At 41.2% G+C, this 21,996-nt stretch overlaps 1 protein-coding gene across 1 annotated transcript in view; it reads right to left on the bottom strand.

The window, feature by feature from the left end:
* Positions 1-21,996, bottom strand: part of grk6 (G protein-coupled receptor kinase 6) — a 49,023-nt gene that overhangs the window by 19,843 nt on the left and 7,184 nt on the right. Inside the window, exons 2-5 of the mRNA XM_023419244.2 lie at positions 19,963-20,058; positions 5,627-5,739; positions 2,205-2,282; positions 1,070-1,170 (exon numbers count right to left, since the gene is read on the bottom strand). Of these exons, the coding sequence (XP_023275012.1) occupies positions 1,070-1,170; positions 2,205-2,282; positions 5,627-5,739; positions 19,963-20,058 (388 nt within the window). The remainder of the gene's footprint in view (positions 1-1,069; positions 1,171-2,204; positions 2,283-5,626; positions 5,740-19,962; positions 20,059-21,996) is intronic.

The following is a 21,996-nucleotide window of genomic DNA, read 5'->3' as shown; positions in this document are numbered from 1 at the left end:
GACTGTTGCGGACGTGGAGGCATTAAAAAAAAACCTGGAAATTCACTGACTTTAACACCAGAGACGGCGACTCGTGACTTCACTTGGACTTGAGCCTTGTGACTTGAAAGACTTGAGACTCTGCCAAACCCCGAGCGGCAGACAGAGCCGACATTCAGGTCAGCGCGGGGCCTGTGCGGGGCCCAGCAGCACTTGTTTTGATGTGTGTTTCAGAGCATGATTGTAGCAGCACCGCAGGATTCCTTCTAAAGCGTCCCGAGAACAGAAACCTCACAGAGACGGAGAAACGAGGGCTGGGAACACTGATACACTTTCTATAAAGAGATGATTTATTTCATGGCGGATGAATCAAATCCTGTATGTGTGCACCATCTGATATGTTACGGTTTAAATTGAGCGGAACTTGCTTTGGTGCTAACATTTCATATCGTGTAATTTACTGAGTAAAAAACGATCCAGTTCGGGGAGATGTGACCGACTTTGATTGGTGAGACTTTTTTTGTACTAATTTTCAATTTCTCACATATATTGAAATAGGCCTTTAAAGCTTGTGAAAAAGTGGAAACTGTCTCCGCCAAATTTTTTTAAAAAAGAGTAAGATGCCAAGACTCTCCCAGCAGAAACCCCCCAACCAAACTGTGTTAAAGAAAATCACTTTACGTTATCATTTTGATTTTATAATGTGTTCAAATAAATTTAAGTAAAATTCATAATTATAATTTACAAAATGTATAATTTTAGGGTTAAATTTAGGGTTAGGTTAATTTATTGTTTTATAATTTATACATTTTATGATTATTTTTAATATACATTTAATTACATAATCTGTGTTTAAATTAAATGTATAATTTTATAATTTTTTAATATAATTTCATTCTTATTTTATTTTAATGTTTTCTGATGAATGACCTCTGTGTATAATAATGTGCTATACAAATACATTTGCAAATTTCCAGAAATGTGACACGGCAACTCTGATCAAACAACATCAGTTTTACAATGTGAAAGGCTCTTAAAAAATAATGGACCAGTAAATAAACCAGCACAGATGGGACCCCTGCGATCTTACTTGGTACAGTCCTTGAAGAGCTCTTTGCAGGCCTCCTGCTGCAGCCTCTCAGTGCACTGAGCCATCATGACGTCCTCCACCTCAGGCACGTGGTCCTCCGACTGCATCAAAAACACATGAAGCCCAGGTAAACAGCGTGACTCAACTGTGACAGTAAACTCACAGAGGAAAGCCGGATGAACTGGGTTTTAGGAAAGTGATTATCCTCTGTAGACTTCTGCATGTTCAGACCTGCACACACACACACACAGAAACAAGGTCTGAGGTAGAGACCGAATTATCAGGAAAAACAAAAATGTCAACCTGCAGATATGAATCTGAAATCTCTCGCACTTTTACATCACAATAATAACTGATGGGGTTTTGTCTCTTTTTTTTTATCCTGACAGGATCATTCCAGTGGTTTCACATCAGTGGATTACATTTCTAATTTCCCATCAGCTTTCCTGGCGAGGTGGTAATGAGCCAGTCAGGAGCGTTTTGCTGCATTCACTGACACTCTGACAGAACCGATCTGCTGTAACGTGCTGCACAGTGAAACTCATGTCAGAAAATAAAACTGAGGTAATCCAAAGTTTGATTTGATTTTGGATTTTAAATTGTACAGTTTATCATCTCAATATTTATTTTTTAGTTCATTATTTTTGTCATTTTTTTGGGGGTGAAAATATATTTTGTCTTTACTTTTGCTTAAATTTTATAACTGAATAGTCACTGTTGTTTTATATAAAATTATATGTTTCTTTTATTCAATGAGTCCAATGCCAAACTGTCTAATAAAGCAGATTTTTATACTACTTCTTTCATTGACATATGACTTTTCAGATGCTTATGTAAGAAAATAAAGTGTTTTTTTTACAGTCTAGTTCTGCACAGAAGGTTGACAATGATCTAAAAGTGAGTGGTGTGATTTGGTGAATAGTCTCCGGTGGTTGAATGACTAAAAGATCCTTAAAAACTGCATTAGGGAAAGCGGATAAGCACATCTGCTGCTCACTCTGGACTCCCTCCTATCTGTGAAGTGATGACGACATACACTCTGACATCACTCTGACATCACTCTGACATCACATGAGGAGCATTTTCTCTGCAGGGAAACATAAAAGTGACAGAGGTCCATGAAAGCAGAAGCCACCTTTGGGTCGAAGTACTTGTCGACGAGTTCCTGACCGCTCTCCTTCCTCCTCTCGTCTGGAGTCACCTCGTACTCCGCCTGCAGATTAACACATGAACACATGAAGGACACAATGAGCTGTCAGCTGCTGCAGCTCCGTCTTTAATGAATCAATGAGTTACCAGAAACAGGAAGTTTCAGAAACACCTGTGGATGCAGTTTTCTGCAGGTTGAATGTGAAAACGACATAATCACAAAGAAAATTGATAATTAATAAATACACAACATACATATTTCTGTCTACAGATTTATATTTTAGTATAATGTTTTATAATAACTGCAATTTTTTTATATCAGACACCTTGGGACTGAAATTAGACTTAGTTTGCTGTTGCGTAGCCGGTGACGGCAGCGTTGGCTCCTAATGGACACACTATTGACCCAAAGCAGAGATAAATCGATTAGTCAATCAAAAGAAAATTAACTAGTAATTATTTTAGTAACTGATTAATCGTTTGTCATTTTCAATTCGATCAAAATCTAATCGGTTCATCCTTGAGTCCAAGTGAATGTTTTATATATATATATAAATTATACTGACACCTAATTTAAAGTGTTCAATATTAAATAAATATAAATGTATAAATATGAAATTGTATTGTAATTTGTATTTCATCCTGTCAGCTTTTATTTCAAATTTACCTTTTTTCCCAAATTCTTGTTTTATTTCATCACAGTTTCATTTTTGTAAAAAAACACTTTCCATCAAGCAAACAGGGCAGAGCCACGAGTCGTGTGATTGGTCTGAATAAGCCGACAGCCAATAACAAACTGACTTGGTTCATCACATCACGTCAAATTCATCACACTTACAAAACAAAAACTTCCATGCCTCGTTAGTTTTTAATTAGCTCATTTAGACCACTCGGCGTTTTGTACAATGATGAAACAATCTGATTAAATCATGGTGATGATGTGATGACTGCACTCAGTCAATAATAACTGTAATACTGAATTACTGCCGTGTGTGTGTGTTTGTGTTTGTGTGTGTGTGTGTGTCCGTCCGTCCACTGATGACCTCTCTGCCCTCGACTTCAGAAAACACAATTTAAGATTTAATTGAGTAGTTTTCTGAGGCCTGCTCCACACCCAGCAGAACATGAAGCGACTGCAGCGACTCCTCCTCACATCACGCAGCCCTCTGAATGACTTGCAGTAAACCGAGCCTGACTGGAAAACGCCAAAGTGCTTCCTCTCCCCCTCTCGCAAGCCAGAGCCTGTAAACTAATGCTAAGTGACAGCGGAGACGGTTCAAATCTCATTTTCCCTTCTCCATCTCGTCCTCTCGCAGAGCTCTCAGAGAAAGAGACGGGAAGTGGTTGCGGGGTAAAAGAGAACATAATTGCCTCGTGTGCGAGTCGTATCCGCTGGACGACTGAAAGCTGAAAAGCAGTTTGGCTGAGCTGGTCAGTCAGTGTGGAGCCTCGCCGCCGTCACGAGGATGAGCGGAGAGGGGGACGAGGTCTTCGCCGCCCGCTCCACTTGCACTCATCAGATCCGACGGCAAGGAAATACTGGTCCACTCAAAGACACGTACGTGACAAACGAAAGACAGGAAGTAAAAGATACTGTCTGCAGTGCTGCAGTTCAAGTGGAAGTCAGAGTTCGAGAAGAGTCAGAGTTCAGTCCAGGTCGAGTCTCGAGTCTCCGGTGTTCGAGTGTCGCCAAAGAAGAGTCAGGGTCCGAGTCGTCAAAGTCGAGTCTGAGGCGAGCGCTAACTTTCTCGGAGGAAAGACTTTTGTGGAAGAGGTAAGCTTCGGTCGGGGGAACCAGGTGGATGCTAACACACCCCTGCAGAAGTGTACGAGGAGCCGGACTGATGAGTAACCTGACGACTCCCTCAGGAAGAACACAGACTGTTAACCAACCAGTGCGATGAGGGAAGAGATCTGTGCTACAGACAGACCAGAAACAGGAAGTGGAGTGTGTGAGCGATTGTGAAGACTGAAGGAGGAAACCACAGTATCATTTATCTACTGTGCACCCGAAAAAAAAAGAAAAGCAGCACAACAGCATTAATGAGGGCGTGCACACACACATGCACGCACGCGCACACACACACACACACACACATGCACGCACACGCGCGCACACACACACACACACACACACACACACACACAGGGGGAATGAAGCAACAGTGTGACTGAAACATTCCTCAAGTGAGTAGAGCGAGAAGTGAAGTGAAACGTTCACTGTCACGGATGAGGTCAGGAGAAAGTGTGTGTGTGTGTGTGTGTGTGTGTGTGTGTGTTGTTATAAAACATGGGAGGTAGAGGAGGGTGACACACTGACGCAGTTTGCTGTCCTTTGCTCCCAGAAGTCAAGAGTTCCTGTATTTCATTAAACAGATATTAAACTCTACTTCCTCCTCTTCCTCCTCCTCCTCTTCCTCCTCTTCCTCCTCCTTTACAAACTTCAAGTGTTTCAGAATAATTAAACTTCCTGCATCCGAGGCTCAACGTGAGAAGCAGCTCCACAGTTCTGCCTCCTCACTGGTGATTAAAGACATTTCGTTACTTAAGGAGGTCGCGGTGGTTGGTTGAACCCACATGTGACTTTGACAACGCACCAGTTCACATCCTGTCCCCAAACAACACCCAACGCTGGTTTCTCTTCAGCATGACAGCAGGTGTCTCTTACTGTAGTTGTGTTGTAGTTGTTCTACTTACAGTTTCACCAGCCCACATGACGTTTCATGACTTCTTTAAATTATAATCGATAAGTTTCTGTGAGAGAAAAATGCTGCTGCAGTGGAACGTTTGACGAATAACAAATCCTCTCAGAAACAATATGTCAGAACGTCTCTTCTCCAAACTTTACAGATTAAATCTGCCGCAAATGAAGTTCCTAAAACGCGACACAACAACAGAACATTTTGCATTAAAGATTAGAGCGTGAGTCCTAATCCTAGAAATAAAGAATGAAAATAACTTCATGTGAAACGCACGGCCTGTAACTTCTGCCTCGAGGTGTCTCTCAACAAAAGACGGCGCGTGGTGACGTCGTCCCGGTTTGGATTCCTTCAGTGTCGGTGGTTCAGCAGGTTTTTACCTGGAGCTGAATTCACCACAGAGGTGGAGACCAGTAGGAACACATAAAGCAGTTTCACATTAAAAGTCAGAGATTCACCGACACAGTTCAGCGGTCTAACATTTCCTCAGCTTCAGATCCAGACGGACCTTTTTTTTACACTCCGACACCTGCCTCCCTCCGTCACGGCAACGCCACCGTGAAGTGGAGAGGAAAACAAGAAAAACACACGTTTCTCCTTTTTATAATTAAGGAGCATTTCACCCACCTCCCTCCTTCATCCCCCTACACACACACACACACACACACACACACACACACACACACACACACTCTCTGTTTCTTCTTACCACAGCATCCAGGAACTTGACGCAGCGTCTCAGCTCAGCTCGCGTCTCACAGAACTGCCTGAACAGTAACCGTCCGATGGGCTGCCGCTCACACAGGCTGCTGTAGTCCTTCTCTGCAGAGACAGAGACACAGAGACACAGAGACACAGAGACACAGAGACGGGGCTCGGTTTGTCAGACTGTAACACTCCAGTCACGTTTCCATTAAAAAGTTTGCTCAAGTGTCAGAGCGTCTTTTCCCATCAGCAGCGTTTCCCATGGAGATTTATACACAACTTAAATAAAGGAGGACGCCATGAACATCGGAGGAAATCATTACATTTGTCTGAAATATAACTTTACGTTTATTAAGCTTCAGGGAAAATTAGCAGTGGTGCTACATCAGACTGCAAAGGATGCAATGAATGAATGAATGAATGAATGAATGAAGCTCTACCAAACTTCACATCAGAGTAATAATTTACCCAGTTTAGTCAAGTTTACTTTGTATTGACCATCTGGACTTTTATTAATGACTATGATCAAACATGATTAGATGCAGAATTAGTGGCTGCAGGACCCGACACCTTCTCTTTCACAATAAGAATCAAACCTTCCTCACATTATTTCAGATTTTCCACTTTATTTATTTATTTTTCTTTTTACGTGCAACACTGAAAATGTTCCTAAAAAAACAATTAACTGGAACGATAACTTTATATCAACAGGTTAGATTATCAGCGTGTTTCAGATCAAACCTGAACTATAGAGACACCTTGACTTCACGTCTTTGTATTTCTCACATTTCATCCACTCGGTTCGTGCTGTACATCTCCAGTTGTCTTAAAATGATCTTGTTTTGTCTGGTTTCTTTCTTCCTGTACACTGTTCACAAACACTTTGGACTCAGCTGTGTTCTTCTGTTTAAAGATCTGTGTCAATAAAGTTAAGTTGAGAATCCTGTTTGATTTTCTTGCAGCTGATTCCAGCTCCCTCTGGATCCTCGTGTTTATCACAGCTCTGACATCTTTGTTTTGTTTTGTGTCTGTTGTGTAATTTTCCATGTTGCAATGTGATTTGTTTGACCAATCAGGATGCAGATGAAAGTACCTGCGACACATGATTTGATATTTCTCCCTAAACGACAGATAAAAGCAGAACCTGTGACAATGGCTTCATGTTAAATCACGTCTAAACACTAAGTTCCTGTGGTGGGAAACACCGGCATCACACATGAGTCATTATCTGACACAGTTTTATCAGCCTTTAAAAAGTCTCTGAGCATCAGGCCCAGACTCTAACAGTCTAATGAGTCAGCTGGAAACAAGCAGAGAGGAAAGGAAGGAAGGAAGGAAGGAAGGAAGGAAAGAAGGAAACCCTTTTCCAGTGCAACAGGGAACGATACGTCAAATCAAACATCAGCTGCTGCTGTTAACACCCACTCTAATGTTTGCATAAACCTGTAGCGACATTTTCAATAAGGACACTGATATTTATCTATCGCTGGTCACGCTGTAAAAAGAAGCCAATGACGATATGTTGATGGTTCTAGTTGTAAGATATGAATCTACTCATGTTTTTGCAAGTTTGAGAATGTTTATGTACCAGTGATGCACCGATTGGCATGTAATTTAATTATAATAATAATAATAATAATTATTGTTTTCCACAATTTAGAGACCCACACCCGACCGCACGTTACCATTAATTCTAGTCGGCTGATTTTAAATAAACAAACATTGATTTAAAGTAAATAAAAATGGCAATAGATATCTCCACAACAGCCTGAACGCAGCCTGACATTTAAATTCTGAGTGTCTCTGCTACTTCCTGAACACAAACAGTTTTAAAAGCTCATAATAACGTTTGGCCGCTGCCCAAAATAAATAATTAATCATGACGAGTTCAGCAGTCCCAACACAGAGTCTAATTCGTGCCTGATGAAAAATGAGGCTGAGAATATGTTCACATTTCAGCGAAGGTAAATAACATTTTCCTCATACATTATATATTATTTCAGCCACCTGCAACCCATCAGCTGTTTATCAATATGTTCGTTTTTATGACCTGGCTGATCCACGGATTCTCCGCAGCGCCCTCGGATACAACATCGCTAACGTCCACCTTAAAACTGGCCGACATTTGGTTGAAAGTAGAACGTTTCTTTTTTTGTTTAGATTTGTAGGTCAGTGATTCCCAAAGTGGAGGCTACGGCACCCTGGGGTGCCTTCAGGACGAACTAAGGGTACGGTAAGACTCATTTATTTCTTTTCCTTGTAAAACATACAGGTGCACAGGAATCACAAAGAGCATGGACATATTTGAGTTGTGAAGAGATGTTTATAAAGACGATATAAAAGAAATGAAATGATGTTGTGGAGCTATCGTATGCATCGGACAGGTTGTGAGTTGGTGCCGGTTGTTGTGCGTCGCAGTGGTTGTGTTACGTATTGAGAGTCTTATTTAAAAGTACTGTTTAAAAGCTTGTGTGAAACTAAGGAAAAATAATATGGCAGCAAACAACCGCGACAGAGAGCCTGAGGATTACACTTTTTTTCAGCGGTTGCTGTGAACACGACAGTGAATCAAGAAATGAAAAAGGTAGATTAATCTAAAATAATCCTTAGGTGCAGCCATAACTATCTCTGTCACAGTAAACAGAAACGCTGGAAGCAACTGACTTGATGGCTGAGATCCAAAATAAAAAGTTTGGTTACACAAAGTTTTGTTTGAACAGATAATATTACAGCAGATCCCACGCATGATGTAGTTCAGTCATTTCACTACTGTGACACAACAGTTATATATCATCTAGACATGCAAAAACCAAAACCATAAAGTTCTGTTTGTGAAGGTTTTTGGGTGTACAGTGAGATGACAGTTGGGTTCACCTGTGCTTCAGTACGTAAAAACAACAGCGAGGAAACGTGGATTTGCATCTGTGACTCATGTGGATGCAAAGCAGCTCAGGAAGTTCACGAACAAACAAATGTGATTCGGGGTGGAACGGCGAGGTCAGAGCGATTGTTCTGAGAGGACGAGGAAGAAAAGAGCGAAACCACCTGCAGAACATTTCAATCAGACCAGTGTGACTCCAGTCAAACACATTTTTATCAGAATCACACACAATAGAGAATCTCAGGGGGTTTTACAGCGATTCAAGACACAACAGCAGGAGTGATAATCACATCCCTGTGTTACATGCTGCCGAAAGGAAAAACAACAGACACGGTGGAGTTTTTAAAAAAAACCTAAAAAGGATATTTAAAGATATTCAAAGTTCAGTGTTTCACACCAGAACTCACTGCATGTGTTCAGAGTTCATTTCCTTTCTCAGGAAACATTTGCAAACCTGATTCTCTGAATTCTTTCAAAACAGTTTGACAGTTGTTTTCATGCAACGATGCTGCGACGTCGCCTCTCAAATCAAGTCAATTATCGAGTTAATATATGATATATATATAATATAGAGCAGATTTAAAACAACAAACACTGACCAAAAAAATAAAAATAAAAATCAATGATTTCAGATAAAATAAGAACAAGAGCAAACAACAAATTTTAAAAACCAGGATCTTCATTGACAACCATGTCTTCTAGAAATCCTACTACAACTAAACTGTTTTTACAATTATGCGGTCATGGTCAGTGAGCCAATCAGAAGAGAGGAGGCTCTGAGCCTCTCTTCTGATTGGCTCACTGTTTTCTGAGTGATCCAATAAAAATACAGCAGATTTCAGGTAAAAACACTCAGAGAAACCAAATCCTGTAAAGGTTTGGATGGTGGGTCCAGGTGGGCGGGGCTTGATGACTGCTTTGTTGTGACATCACAAAGTTCCTGAAGTCCTGACGGCTGGTTTTAAGGCTCAGTTTCTGAATACAGGCTGTGTGCATTTCTCTGTGGACTGAGGCTTTGATACTTTCACAGTATTAATATAGAAGCTAGAGCTGATCTATAATCACACTACACATGGACACAGACCTTTACACTGGAGGAGCTTTAATTGAAAATCAAAAAATGAAGGAGCAGAAGAGAGAGAGAGAGATGCTACTCTATATTCCTAACTCCAAAAATACTGCATGCTGCATTTCCCATAATGCAACCAGCAGCATCTTTTGGTCAGACACTCCCTGCCTGGCACAGTAAATAATGGGTGGAGTGTCCCTTTAATTGCTTCAGGATGAATGGCGCTCGTGTCTTATCGCTGTGCTGAGCCATTTCCTATCGATGACACTGTGACTGATAGTAACTGATGCCTCCTTCTGTCAGGTTCTGCTCTGGTTTCTGCCACTGTGAGTTGTTTCTGCTCTACTTATCTCTCCGCGGCTGCGTCCTCTTTGTTCTCCGCTCTGCTACACTAATGATCACGTCTCTCCCCAACATTGCTTTCATGTGCGTCTGCTGCAGAGCAGGACGGCAAAAACCACAAGGAAGAAATGTGCGGAGGAAAAAGAGGGGAGTGGGACATCTGAGAGGCGACAATGGACAAAAATCACCAGGTTGACTTTAAGGCACTTTAATCAAGAATGCATAGCCCCTGTTAATAGAAACTCCTGAAACATTATTCTCAGAAAAGAAACACCAAAAAATTAGCTTCATTACAGTTCACGAAGCCACTTGTTGGATCCCACACCAGCCGCTCATGCGTGAAATGCAACATCCCCCAGTTCTGGGAACTTTTCATCATCTGGTCGTGGATCAGTGGACTTTGTCAATAGACTGTACAGAACAGCCTGTACATCATCACACAGAGAACTTACACAAACAGGCCTCTATCAGGCCTCCTGCTGGCTCCAGGTCCCCACAGTGACATTACGATACCACAGGTTTGAAACTGGACGAAGGTCTCAGCCTCCGTGTGAAATTTCTCGATCCCGTACCGTAACCCTAACCGATCCCAACGTGCCTTTGTTTACAGCCTATTGGACGACTGTAATTCCCTATTTGGTGATTGGCCCCGGAAATCCACTGAACGACCCGAGTTCTCACAAGAACTAGAAAAGTAATGATCATATTTTTCCTGTATTGGTTAATCTTTTTTAACAGCGAGGACGTGCCCCGCCTACACCCTATAGTCCGGCTCGTAGTCTGAGATCTGATCAACTCTGTCCACTGGAAACTGTGGTGTTCACAGCAGCTTCAAACAGAGTGGGTATAAACCTGGTTCAGGTCTGGACCGTGTATGGATGCCAACCTACACCTATTGTTACAGGCAGTCTACAAAGTCTAGTCAAGTCTAGTCTACTGCAGTTCCCGGCTGCTCGGGAACTGCAGGGAAGAGGCAGAGCACTTCCAATACACTGAGCCTCACCTCCATTACAGCAAATAAGCCACTTCCATTACATATATCATTATTACTAAAGGAGGCAGAGGAATAACTAAACATAAGACACACCGAGCAGAGAGAACAAGGAGAGAAGGAAGGAGAGAGAGATGTCATCGCAAAGCTAAAGAAGCTAGCAGATCTTAATAGCATGTAAACAGAAACACCAGCAACTTTAACACGACAGACGGCAGCGACTCCAAACGACTTTAACTGTCCGAGTAAAGCTGAGCAGAACGAAGTTGCCACGCAGCAATTTCACATCCGTCCAGCGGAGCTCGGACCAAAAGTGAAAGTTTCATATTTTTCTGATTATTTTCAGATATTTATCAGACTGATGAGTCAGCAGATTTCCTCAAGACAAACAGAGAAACATATTTCTATAAGGATCCTTGTAAACTTTAGTTTCGTGCTGCAGCTGAACTTTGAAACCATCAATGAGATCCAGTTTCTCTAATGGCCTGAAGACAGAGGAGGAAGAGGAGAGGAGCCTCTCAGGAGCATCTATCAGGACTCAAGACGCTTTATTTGCTATTTGTGCAGAGCACCAGCACATGTGCACTTAAATTTCCTGCGTCTGTTTCTCTCTCACAATTTCAAATGTATTCCCATAGATTTCGACGATTTCTTGATTTCTGGTTCCCATCACTTTTCACCCAACAAAAAAAGTCGCAGATGATTAAACACAAGACACTGAGAGCAGGTTTCAGAGGAGCAGAGTCACATGTTTTCCAGGGGAAAACTCAAGTCGACTCCTGTTTCATGAGTCATATCTCTACTTCTTTTTTTTTTTTATAGCTACATCACTGAACGTACACAGAGCAACGCAGGATAAGACGTTCACTTTCACAAACCTAATCTAGTCTCAGAATTACTTCACTATAAAACTAATAGAAAAGGGTGATGGCGACACTGTTCTGTGCACAATGTTAACAAAGTCAACTAAACCACATTTGGACCAGACACTGGTACAAAACTCCTCAGCCAATCAGGGGGAGAGGATTTTATAACTGCACCATGACCTGAACAACTTTTTATCTCTTTACCTGTGTGGAAATCAGATTTTTTTTTATATTAAAGGTGTTTAAATCATCAGACTTTTAACTTAAAATAAATTTCCAAGTTTCCAGCTTCTCTAATGTGAGACTTTGCTCTAAAGTCTCTCTGTTTTCCGACATGTTATACACCAAACCATTCATCAATTAATCGAGAAAAGTTGTTGAATGTTTCCCAAGAACCAGAGGTGACTAATGCATTTGCAGTTTTGCAATGCATCTGATCAATAGATCAAATCACCAAAAGATTGCAGTGAAAAACATCATTGTGTAAGACAGAAAAGTTGAATATCGCTCTTGGCATGATATGTAATAATCCTGCAGATGTCAGGAGGGAAGAGGGGACAGAAAAATAAAAAAAAGTGGAGAACAACAACCTGTTCATGACAAACGAGGAAGTTGACAGCTTCCTGAATGTTTCTCAAGACTCACTCCCACTCATTTCATAAAAAACTGTCAAACTGAGTCAAGATTTTCAGAACTGAATCATTACTGAACTCCTCCCTCTGTTCATCTTATCTCCAATCTGTTTTTATTTTAACCTCACACCTTCTAATCCTCATGTTTTACTTTCCTTTTCGTCACATTAAATCAATATTTCTCCTCCAACCCTCGACTTTTCTACATGTGTTTCAGCGCAGCGGCGTGTTCGAGCTTCCTGCTGCACAGTCTGTCGACAGCAGCATGTTTGACTGAACTCAGTCAAATCAGAGTTTATTTGCATGGCACCTTCCAGGAAAGAAGCAGCTCTGTTGTGAAGGTTTCCTGAAGAAAAGCATGTGTTGATCACATACTGTAGGCGCCCGCTGTTTCAGCCGGACTTCATTTTACATGCAGAATATTTTAACGTCAGCAGGACGCTTTAAAAAAAAAAAAAATCTAAAAAAATCAGGAACTGAATCAGGATGTAAAAGTCCCTTTTCCTTTTTCTCTTTATTCATGTTTCATTTGCATCTGAAGAGCTGTGAATATTAGGAAAATTAGGCGACGGATTAAAACATAATTTTTTAGCTCAGAGTCTCCGAGTTGTTTTGTAGAGACGTAGAGAAGACACCTGCCTGCAAAGTATTAGCACTAGTTATAATTGCTTTAGTACATAATCTCATTTAAACAATTATCAAATAATGTTAAGCTTTGTTCCTCTTGGCTGCTCTTCTCTTCACCTGACTCTCATTTTCTCTCTTTTTTTAGACAAAGGTGTTTCATAAGACGATCGCATATAACTTCGTTTACATGCTAATAACGTTAACAAGAAGTTCCCCGTCCCCCGGCCATTAACAATGATCCGGGCTCACAAGTCTGTGACTGAAAGATGCTGTGTGTGGTGGCAGTCAGATGTTCAGCGCTGTAAAGCCAGAGGTCTCGGGGTCAGGGGTCAGGGGTCAGGGGCCAGATCCGGCCCAAGTGAAATCTTCAAAGTGCCTCTTGTATCTTTATAATTTACTGTTCTGTTGGTAAATTATGAGCTTTTTCTGCCTTTACATTTGTCTGTTGTCTTTATTTCTAGCAATGCTGTAAAGTTGGAAGTCCTGAGGGAAACGTGTTCGCCGCTAAATGCTCCACTTTTTTGGACTGGCTGAAAACAATAATTTTCTGTAGGTTCATCACTGCGAGAAACACCTTTCACATCGTCACTGATGAACTCTTATTAAAACTATTGAACAATTAGTAAAGTTTGACTAAGCAATTTCCTGGGACAACAAACCAGAAACATGTACTGTGCATAAAGCGATCTTTGTGTCAGGTTCAAAATCTTTCTCCTGGTTTTGATCGCGACCAGCCTTGCAGTCGCCACGCTGCGCCTCAGGGCAGTATGAGCCTAAGTTTTATTGTAGGTCACCATCGGCCGGGCCTCCGTGCTCCTCCTCCTCCTTCTTCTTTAATGGACTAACAATGTGGCCTGTGTGTTTACTCTGCCCGGCCTGAGTGCCATGTATGGATGTACATTATCAACAGGCTCTGAGCCATGGCAGTGCCTTTTTACATAAACACTCCGCAAGTGGAGCTCTGCTGTAAACACCTAGATGGTGGTAATGTTTCACATCACACTGACATCACATGTTAATATGGTTAACTTTGTGTATTGATTGGGGGTCAAACCACTTGACTGTTTTACAACAGTGTAAGATAAACTCGAGCATTATTGGCTGCAGGGATTCAGCCAAGAGAACATCCTTGACGTACAGCGCTGATGCTGCGTGATAAGGTCTGGTTCACAGTCGGTGTTCCAGTACATTTAGAGGTCAGGCCAGTCAAGTTCTTCCACGTCAAACTGAGTAAACCAGTTCATTGTGCATGGGGGGATCCGTCATGTTAAACCACAGCTGCTGACACAAAGTTCAAAGAACGAAGAGAACTTGGAACAACAGACCAAAACCAAGTGTCAACATATTTATGGCCATGTAATATATGTTATTCTACATAATAAGGTCAGAGATAAACTGATGCAGTCGCTTGTTGTTGAGATCCTCCCACGATTCATTTTTCAAAACAGTCCAATTTAAAATAAACCTGGGTGGTTTCCTCAAGCTCACATTGAGATATTACATTAGTATATTTGATGATATTCAGTACTTTTATAAAGTAATTATGACTTTCAATGGTTAATGAAAGTCAGCTGCTATTATTTCATTTCAAACAACATAATTGGCTCAAGAATTTTTGGTATCTGATGAAAGAAACCTGGGGACGTTAACAAATCTGCATCTTAGCTGCTGTGAGTTAACGTTAGCGTCACAAGCCCAAATCCTGAAGGTCCCAACACAAAACTTAAAACAATGTGATGTGGTGACATTGCATTTTTCTTCTTGTCAACAATTCCTGCTGAAAAAATGACGGTCTGCCACTGCTAAGTAATCTATGTGATTCCCAAAGGCTGATTCCTCTGAGCCATAGATCTCCATTGTCGTCCAGAAATGATTAAAAACATGTCAGTGAGCCACACTGTTTCTTCATTACCATGAACACACACACACACTCCGTCCTGCTGCCCCGAATAATCACTAGAGCACTACATGTCCCTGCAGCCACGCAGCTGGACACCAACGTCCACCAGAAAATTTAACGTCTGTCCAATGTTAGAGTTGCTGGAGTCCGACGTCTTTCTGACATTACACCGACATCCTGCACCAGCTAGGGTGGATTAATCCACTGCTGAAAGTAGTCCCCAACTAATGCACTATTTGCTCCTGTTGCTTGCTTCGAACTACAGTGGGCAGCTGTACCTACTGTGCATTGTTGCTTTTGGTCTTTCCGTGGGATTTGTTGACATGAAAATTGAGCAATTGACCAATGCCAGCTTTATCCTATAAATGGGAGAATTTGTCATGGTAGCCAGACGCAGAGTATGACAGCAGCATACATCCAGGAGTACCTAAAGGATTATGGGTGATGTTATTTGTGGCATCATGTTTGAGTCATTAATCAAGGCCTTGTTAATATCTTTTTTGATCTGCCTTAAAGCTGCTGTTTGATTTGTCCTGCTAGGAGAGGACATCATGGCTGACAGTAAAAAAGGAGTTAATAAAAGAGTTAATCAGTCCAAGTAGCCAATCAGAGTCAACTTAGTCCACTTCTGCCCAGCAACTGCTGAGAAACTGGTTACTATGATGACTGGTGCCCCCAGGGACAGGGGGCAAACCACTCTGAATCCCCAGGTAGACAACAGTTTGTGAGCCAAAACATCTAATCGGAAATGTCCTCACAGCTTGAAAAGTACAAGTTCTGTCAAAAACGTTTCTTCACTCTGAGCGTCACAAGGCTTTAATGAAGAGACTGATGTATTATATATGTACCTACTGTTTACGGTTTTGGAGCTGTCGCAGTTTTAAAACTGGCATCATTTCTGTTTTTGACAAGTTCAGTTTAACATGGTCGTCTATGGGGGTTTTCGCCAGCGAGGTGCTCAGGAAAAGAAAGGACGCATTTTCTCAGCCGCATTTGAAGGAGATGGGACGAAATGGGAAAGTGTAGTCGCACCACTGAAGGATGCGGCCCTTGAATTGGAAAACAGCTACAGTCTAAAAATGGCAAAAAAAACAAAACATAAACTGCACAGTCTTTTGACCTGTTTAAAGTTTCAACCATGTCTCTACGTTCTACTATGTCTGTACATCTCAGGGAAGGAGACATGTGGCCTCTGTGCGGTGCACGGCAGGCACATCACAAGCAACAAAAGAGTTGTTGTGCGTAGGTCCCGAGGCCATCAGCAGAACTGTTCTCAGCGCTTCGGGCGAGGTACGGGAGATTTTAGATACGTGTGAAATGCAGCAGAAGCAGAAAAACAAATGACCTCAAGGATGTTTATCATTTTAAAAACTCAGCCTGACTTAACCAACTTATCTAAAAGCATACATTGAAGCTGCCTGCAGAGATATCCTGACGCTCACTCTACATCTCATGATCTCATACACCCTGGTTGACTCCTCTGGGCACGATCCCTCACTGGCTTCCCAACAACAATCGCTACAAGTCTCTCATTTTCTTTTTCCTTTTTCGTCTCTCTGATGCACAATCGCTCTGAAGCATCGTATTCACTTCCCCGGACATCCTGCCCTCGCTGCAGCCTCATCTGTGGACAACAGTGTCACAGGTGCATACTATACATTAAAATACTGATCTATAGGACGCCATGGTAGAGAGCCTACCATGAAGGCTTAGTCCTAATCGCAGGGGCCTTTCCTGTCTATCTCTCACTGCAACTATCAGAATAAAAGCCAAAAAAAAAAACCAAAATAACAACCCAAAAATAACTTTAAAAACATTTTGACATATTAGGACATTCTCTCAGTCAGCAGCTGCTGGAGTTGTGGATTCTCATGAATTCTCCGACACACTTAACAAAGTTATAAAGTTGTATCGCTATATTTATTGCAGTAAAACTACATGCAATCATTGCTCAACTTTATTTTGCCTTCATTTGATGGTGCAGATTGGATGAAGATCAATGAATTTAACTCTTCCACTTTCACTCCTGTCCTCTCCTCACTCTATCGGAGTTCTTCTGTCTGGTCTGGGATCATTAAATCTGGTTTCCACCTCCAACCTGTCACCTGTTAAAATGAAACTAACCATACCACTGGTTGAAACAGCAAAAACACAACTCTGCTTCCTCTTTCTGTACCGGCCACGGTTTCCTCTGTGGTACCACTTGAGCCAATTTTTTTTTTTTCCGAGCCCGAATGCATTCAGTGTTGTCCTGCTCTTTATCTTTTAAGAACTGGAGCAATGATGTTCCTGGCATAAAGGGAGTCAAGTTAGGACAGATTTGAGCTGCGTTTCTTTGAAAGCAGTGTGTCAACGGCAGAGAGTTTTATCTGATTAGCGGTCTGAGTGCGCTCATGACAAATCGTTAGGATGATTTAGGGAAGGTTTCTGCAGGTTCCAACAAGTTAAATTTAAGGCATTTTTAAGACCACATTCACCATGAACATCAACTACACAGAACTGTGTGTGTGTTTGCTGGTGGCTTTATGTTCTTCTGACTTCCCATGTGACTCAACTGTTTTTATACCAAAATTTCCTAAATTGAGCGTTTTCTTGCACAAGATGCAGCAGGTCTCAAATTTGTTATTTTAACTCGGCTTCAGATTAAATGAAAGTTATGATAACAGCAATAGTTTTTACTTATTATAGAAGCTGCTATTTTTTCTATTTGATGGGAGGGAACACAAGTACAACGTGCTAACACACACACAGAACCTCCTAGCTTTGAGGCAACAGTGCTAACCACTGCAACACTAGTATAGCCTGTATGTAATCTGTTAAAAAAAATATGCTTCTTCTTTCTGACAGTGACACAGGAAGATCGACTCTCACACCTGTATGCTGAATATAAAGCTACAACCAGCAGCCAGTTAGCTTAGCTTAGCTTAGCATAAAGACTGGAAATCCTATCAAGTTCACTAATTAATACATTATACTAATACGTTATACTACTCATTTTAATCCAAACACAAACAGAAATAAGTTGGTGGTTTCAGACAAAGTTGGAACTATTTCTTGACTCACAACAGTGTGCGTGTCCATCCGCCCAGTACTACTGTGCAGAATCTGCAGCGTGCGTTGCCAGATACGATCGCTGAGTCAAGGTTTTGCTTTTAGTTCCTGTAGAAACACTGATAGAGCCGAGAGTGCGGAGGCCCATTTTATACCTTTGACTGACGTCTGCTGCTGAGAGTATTGATATCCAGCATATGAATGAATGGATGTCTATTTTCGTACAGTCTTACAGGCCGCCACTGCTACACAGAGGAAATGAAAAATCAACATTGATCATTTTGTCTAATACATTTATAATAGTGAGATAGTACAGTATGGTTAGATCATGTTTCAGTGGATCTGTGTGTCCTGAAGAAGCCAACTGATGTGATTTGTTTCTGATTTTTTTTGTTTTGTGTTTGGAACTTCAGGGCCACCATACCGACATCCACAGCTTAAATCAAGACACTTACTGCTGACATTTACTGCTGTGTATGTGGGGACATGATTTTCTGCAAGTGTGGCTGAAACAATGAGACTCAATTAGAGCTTTCGATATGCTACAGAACAGAGCTACACATGGAGCTGCAGTGTGTTGTAACTCATGCATTAATATCCCAGTGGAGGTCCCCTTGTGGGGGATTTCCCACTATAAAGAAGATGACGAGGAGTCAGCTGCTGCCACTTATAAAGAAAATCCTTAAAATATAATTCATGTCATTCCTATAATATTGTCCAGATTTTATTAGTGAACATTAACTTGTCATGTGCTATTAAGTCAATAAAAGAAAAATGCAGGAGATACTTGGCCTGAGTGATGTTTGGATATAATTTTTAATCCGTGATGTGTGACAGTGACGTACCTACAACGTTTAGCCACGACTCTGGTTCAGACTGAAATCAACATGCAATGAAACTGGGGACACAAACTTATGTCGCACCCCCCAGGAGAAATTTTAAGATGCAGTGAATCAAGCAAATTTTTTTTAATCATTTATAAAATCTTTAAGATGATATAGATGTCTCTCAAATATACTCTCAAAAACATATCATAGTAATTAATTGTCCAAATAATTAGAAGGATATTTAAAGGTCCCATATTGTATAAAGGTAGATATGTGCTCCCTGATTATCAATCAGGTCTAGCTTCTATATTAATACTGTGAAAGTATCAAAGCCTCAGTCCACAGAGAAATGCACACAGCCTGTATTCAGAATCCGAGCCTTAAAACAAATCAGGACTTCCTGTAACTCTGTGATGTCACAACAAAGCAGTCAGTCGTCCTATGCCCCGCCCACCTGGACCCACCACCCAGCCTTGCAGGATTTGGTTTCTTTGAGTGTTTTACCTGAAATCTGCTATATTTTATTTGTTAATTTATTCATTCAACAGTCAGCCAATCAGAAGAGAGGCTCAGAGCCTCCTCTCCTCTGATTGGCTCACCGACCTGTTGTTACTAGAGCTCCAGAGAGAAGCCTGAGAGAGGAGATGTAAAAGTACAGTGAGAAGGTTTTTTAGTTCTTAAAACCACAAATATATCTTCTTATGCATCAACACTTCAAAATAAAACACTGAAAAAATTTAACTTTAAACATGGAAATAATTAATAATAGTTGCAGCTTCAAATTCAAATACGCTAAGAAAAACACTGCCAATATGACACCATCATTCACAGTTACGATGGTCTGATTTGCAGCTTACGGAGCCGGTTGACTGTAGGAAAAGACTTTATACAGCGGTTAAATCAATAACTTAGAGCTGTCTTTTCTTTACCAACCACCACACAGCCCAGATGCCGAAACAAAGCCAGAAAAGGAGGAAGTCTCATTAACCCCCTCCCGCCAACCTTGACACAAAGAGCCTGATGATACGGAGGTTTGGCGATGGCTAGACAAGATGTGTTTTTATCTGAAGGGGTGAGCACCACGACTTTCATGTGAAGTGAAAAAAGAAAAAGCTCTCCTCTGTAAAAGTGGGGTAAAGACACCTTTATCTTACCTGTGGTTTGTCGCAGCTCTTCACACAGACTTATGTGGGGGAACTGCAGCATCTGCTTCCATTTCTTGCTTTTTCCTTTTCTGTTTCCACCTCCTCCTGTAAAACAAACAGGTTTGGGTTAAACCGGGTGGGAAGATGACGTGACGTCCGCTTTTTAACCAATAAATTAAGTCTGAAACAAAGACAGAAGTTTGCTTTTGGTGACAAAAATAATATCATCTGAACAGATGAGGATGTTGAAAAGACATCTGGTGGTTAACACTGTCCCTTCACAATAAGACACTCGGGTCTGATTTCTATCTGTTCTGTGAGGAGCTTGTACGTTCACGAGTCAATGAGAACATGAAGACTTCAGCTTCCTGAATGAGTCATATGACCGTATAGGTGACATTAACTGTCCAGGGGAGGAAGCCTGTCGGCCGACAACACAACCACAGAAAGGTCAGATTCTCTTTGTGTTCGTCAATGTGCATTTTTTTTCTGTTGCTTGGTCGTTTTAAGGCCAGATGCAGTATTTAAATAAAGTGAATACAACATAAATTAAAAATACAGGGGGACATCTGCGCCTCTGCAGAGTTGATCAAGTGTTTGATGTTTAAAGTTTTCGGTCGAGTCAGAAAACTTCCTGCAGTTCTCCCTGCAGACGTTCTCTTTCCAAAATCTGCCTGACAAACCCTTCCTCATTTTCAACACAAGATCAGCTGCTTCCTCATCAGAGATCTGGGACTGTAGTGGCACGTGAGGGTCTGAATGAGCTTTTATTTTGTAAAGTGAATCGATCACTTGTCAGTTTCATTGTCACCAAAGGGCCGAGCGAGAGTCGGAGTCCTTACAGACCGGACACAGGTACATGACATCCCTCACAGAGCTGTCCGCATCCTGCATGGAGTCAAGGGGCGTCACTCGTTACTGTTCTCTAATTAATTAATTGACAACCCTATTAAATACACCTCACAATTTAACATTGTTAAAGAATTTGCTGTTTTAGTTTTAAGAATTAAGATTTAAGAATTTCTCTTTCTTATCTCTGTAAAACCAGACAAAAATCACAAATTCAGTGTTGTCAGAAGTCGCATCAGGTGACCTGAAGCAATCAGGATTAAAGTAATAAACACCTGTCAGTGACGAGCCATCAAAGATAAACAAACAACAAACTGTACGTAGAAAGACAAGACTGCAACACACACGCCTCCTCACCTACGTCACACATGCAACAGTTTGTACGTCTGTGAGATGGAGAAAAGATAAAAGAGAGAGAGAACTTCATGCCGGTGTCATAAGTGATAATTTATACTGTTTTATATACATCGCGGCTTGTTCCTTGTCCCACCCCTCGTTCCAACAAGGTTCTAAGTTTAGGATCAGAATAAAAATGATTGTAAGGCGCCACAGAATGAATGTCCTCATAAGAATACGACTGCAGGTCTGTGTGTCTTCAGAAAATGCAACAGAAAGAGCGTCAGACGAGCAATCAGACCAAAGCACAAAGAGAAACCAGAGGAAGTTCCTGTTCTCTCTGCTCTCAGGAGCTTGTGCAGCTTGTGACACACACGCACACACACACACCACACACACCACACACAGACACAGACACACACAGACACACACACACACACCCCACACACAGACACACACACACACCACACACAGACACACAGCTGCAGGTTCAAGTGCATTCAAGTTAATTCATTCACCACACAGCTATAAAAAATCTTAAGTGAGTTTCAAGTCCCTGCAAGTTGATTTTCTTCTTGAGAAATGAACTGAAAGCAGCGTTGATGGAGAGGAACAAAACAAAAATAAAAAAAATAAAATAAAATAAAAACCCTTGACATTCTGATGGAGGAGTAATCATACTCACACTTTATCACGTAAACATCTGTTTCCTGCCACAGATGTGAGGATTACTGCTTTTCTCAGTTTTATATTTGTTGTAAATGAATATCTTTGGTTTTTAAAGATATTGTTATCTTGGACTCAGGAACTCAAACTCATAACCTCTCACTATTTTGCATGCATTATGCTATGCCCCCC

The sequence above is a fragment of the Seriola lalandi genome, unplaced genomic scaffold (genome assembly GCF_002814215.2).
Source record: "Seriola lalandi dorsalis isolate HSWRI2012SDOR001 ecotype SW California unplaced genomic scaffold, Sedor1 jcf7180002054592, whole genome shotgun sequence".
Classification (NCBI taxonomy): Eukaryota; Metazoa; Chordata; class Actinopteri; order Carangiformes; family Carangidae; genus Seriola; species Seriola lalandi.
This window is presented reverse-complemented; position numbering and strand designations above follow the sequence as displayed.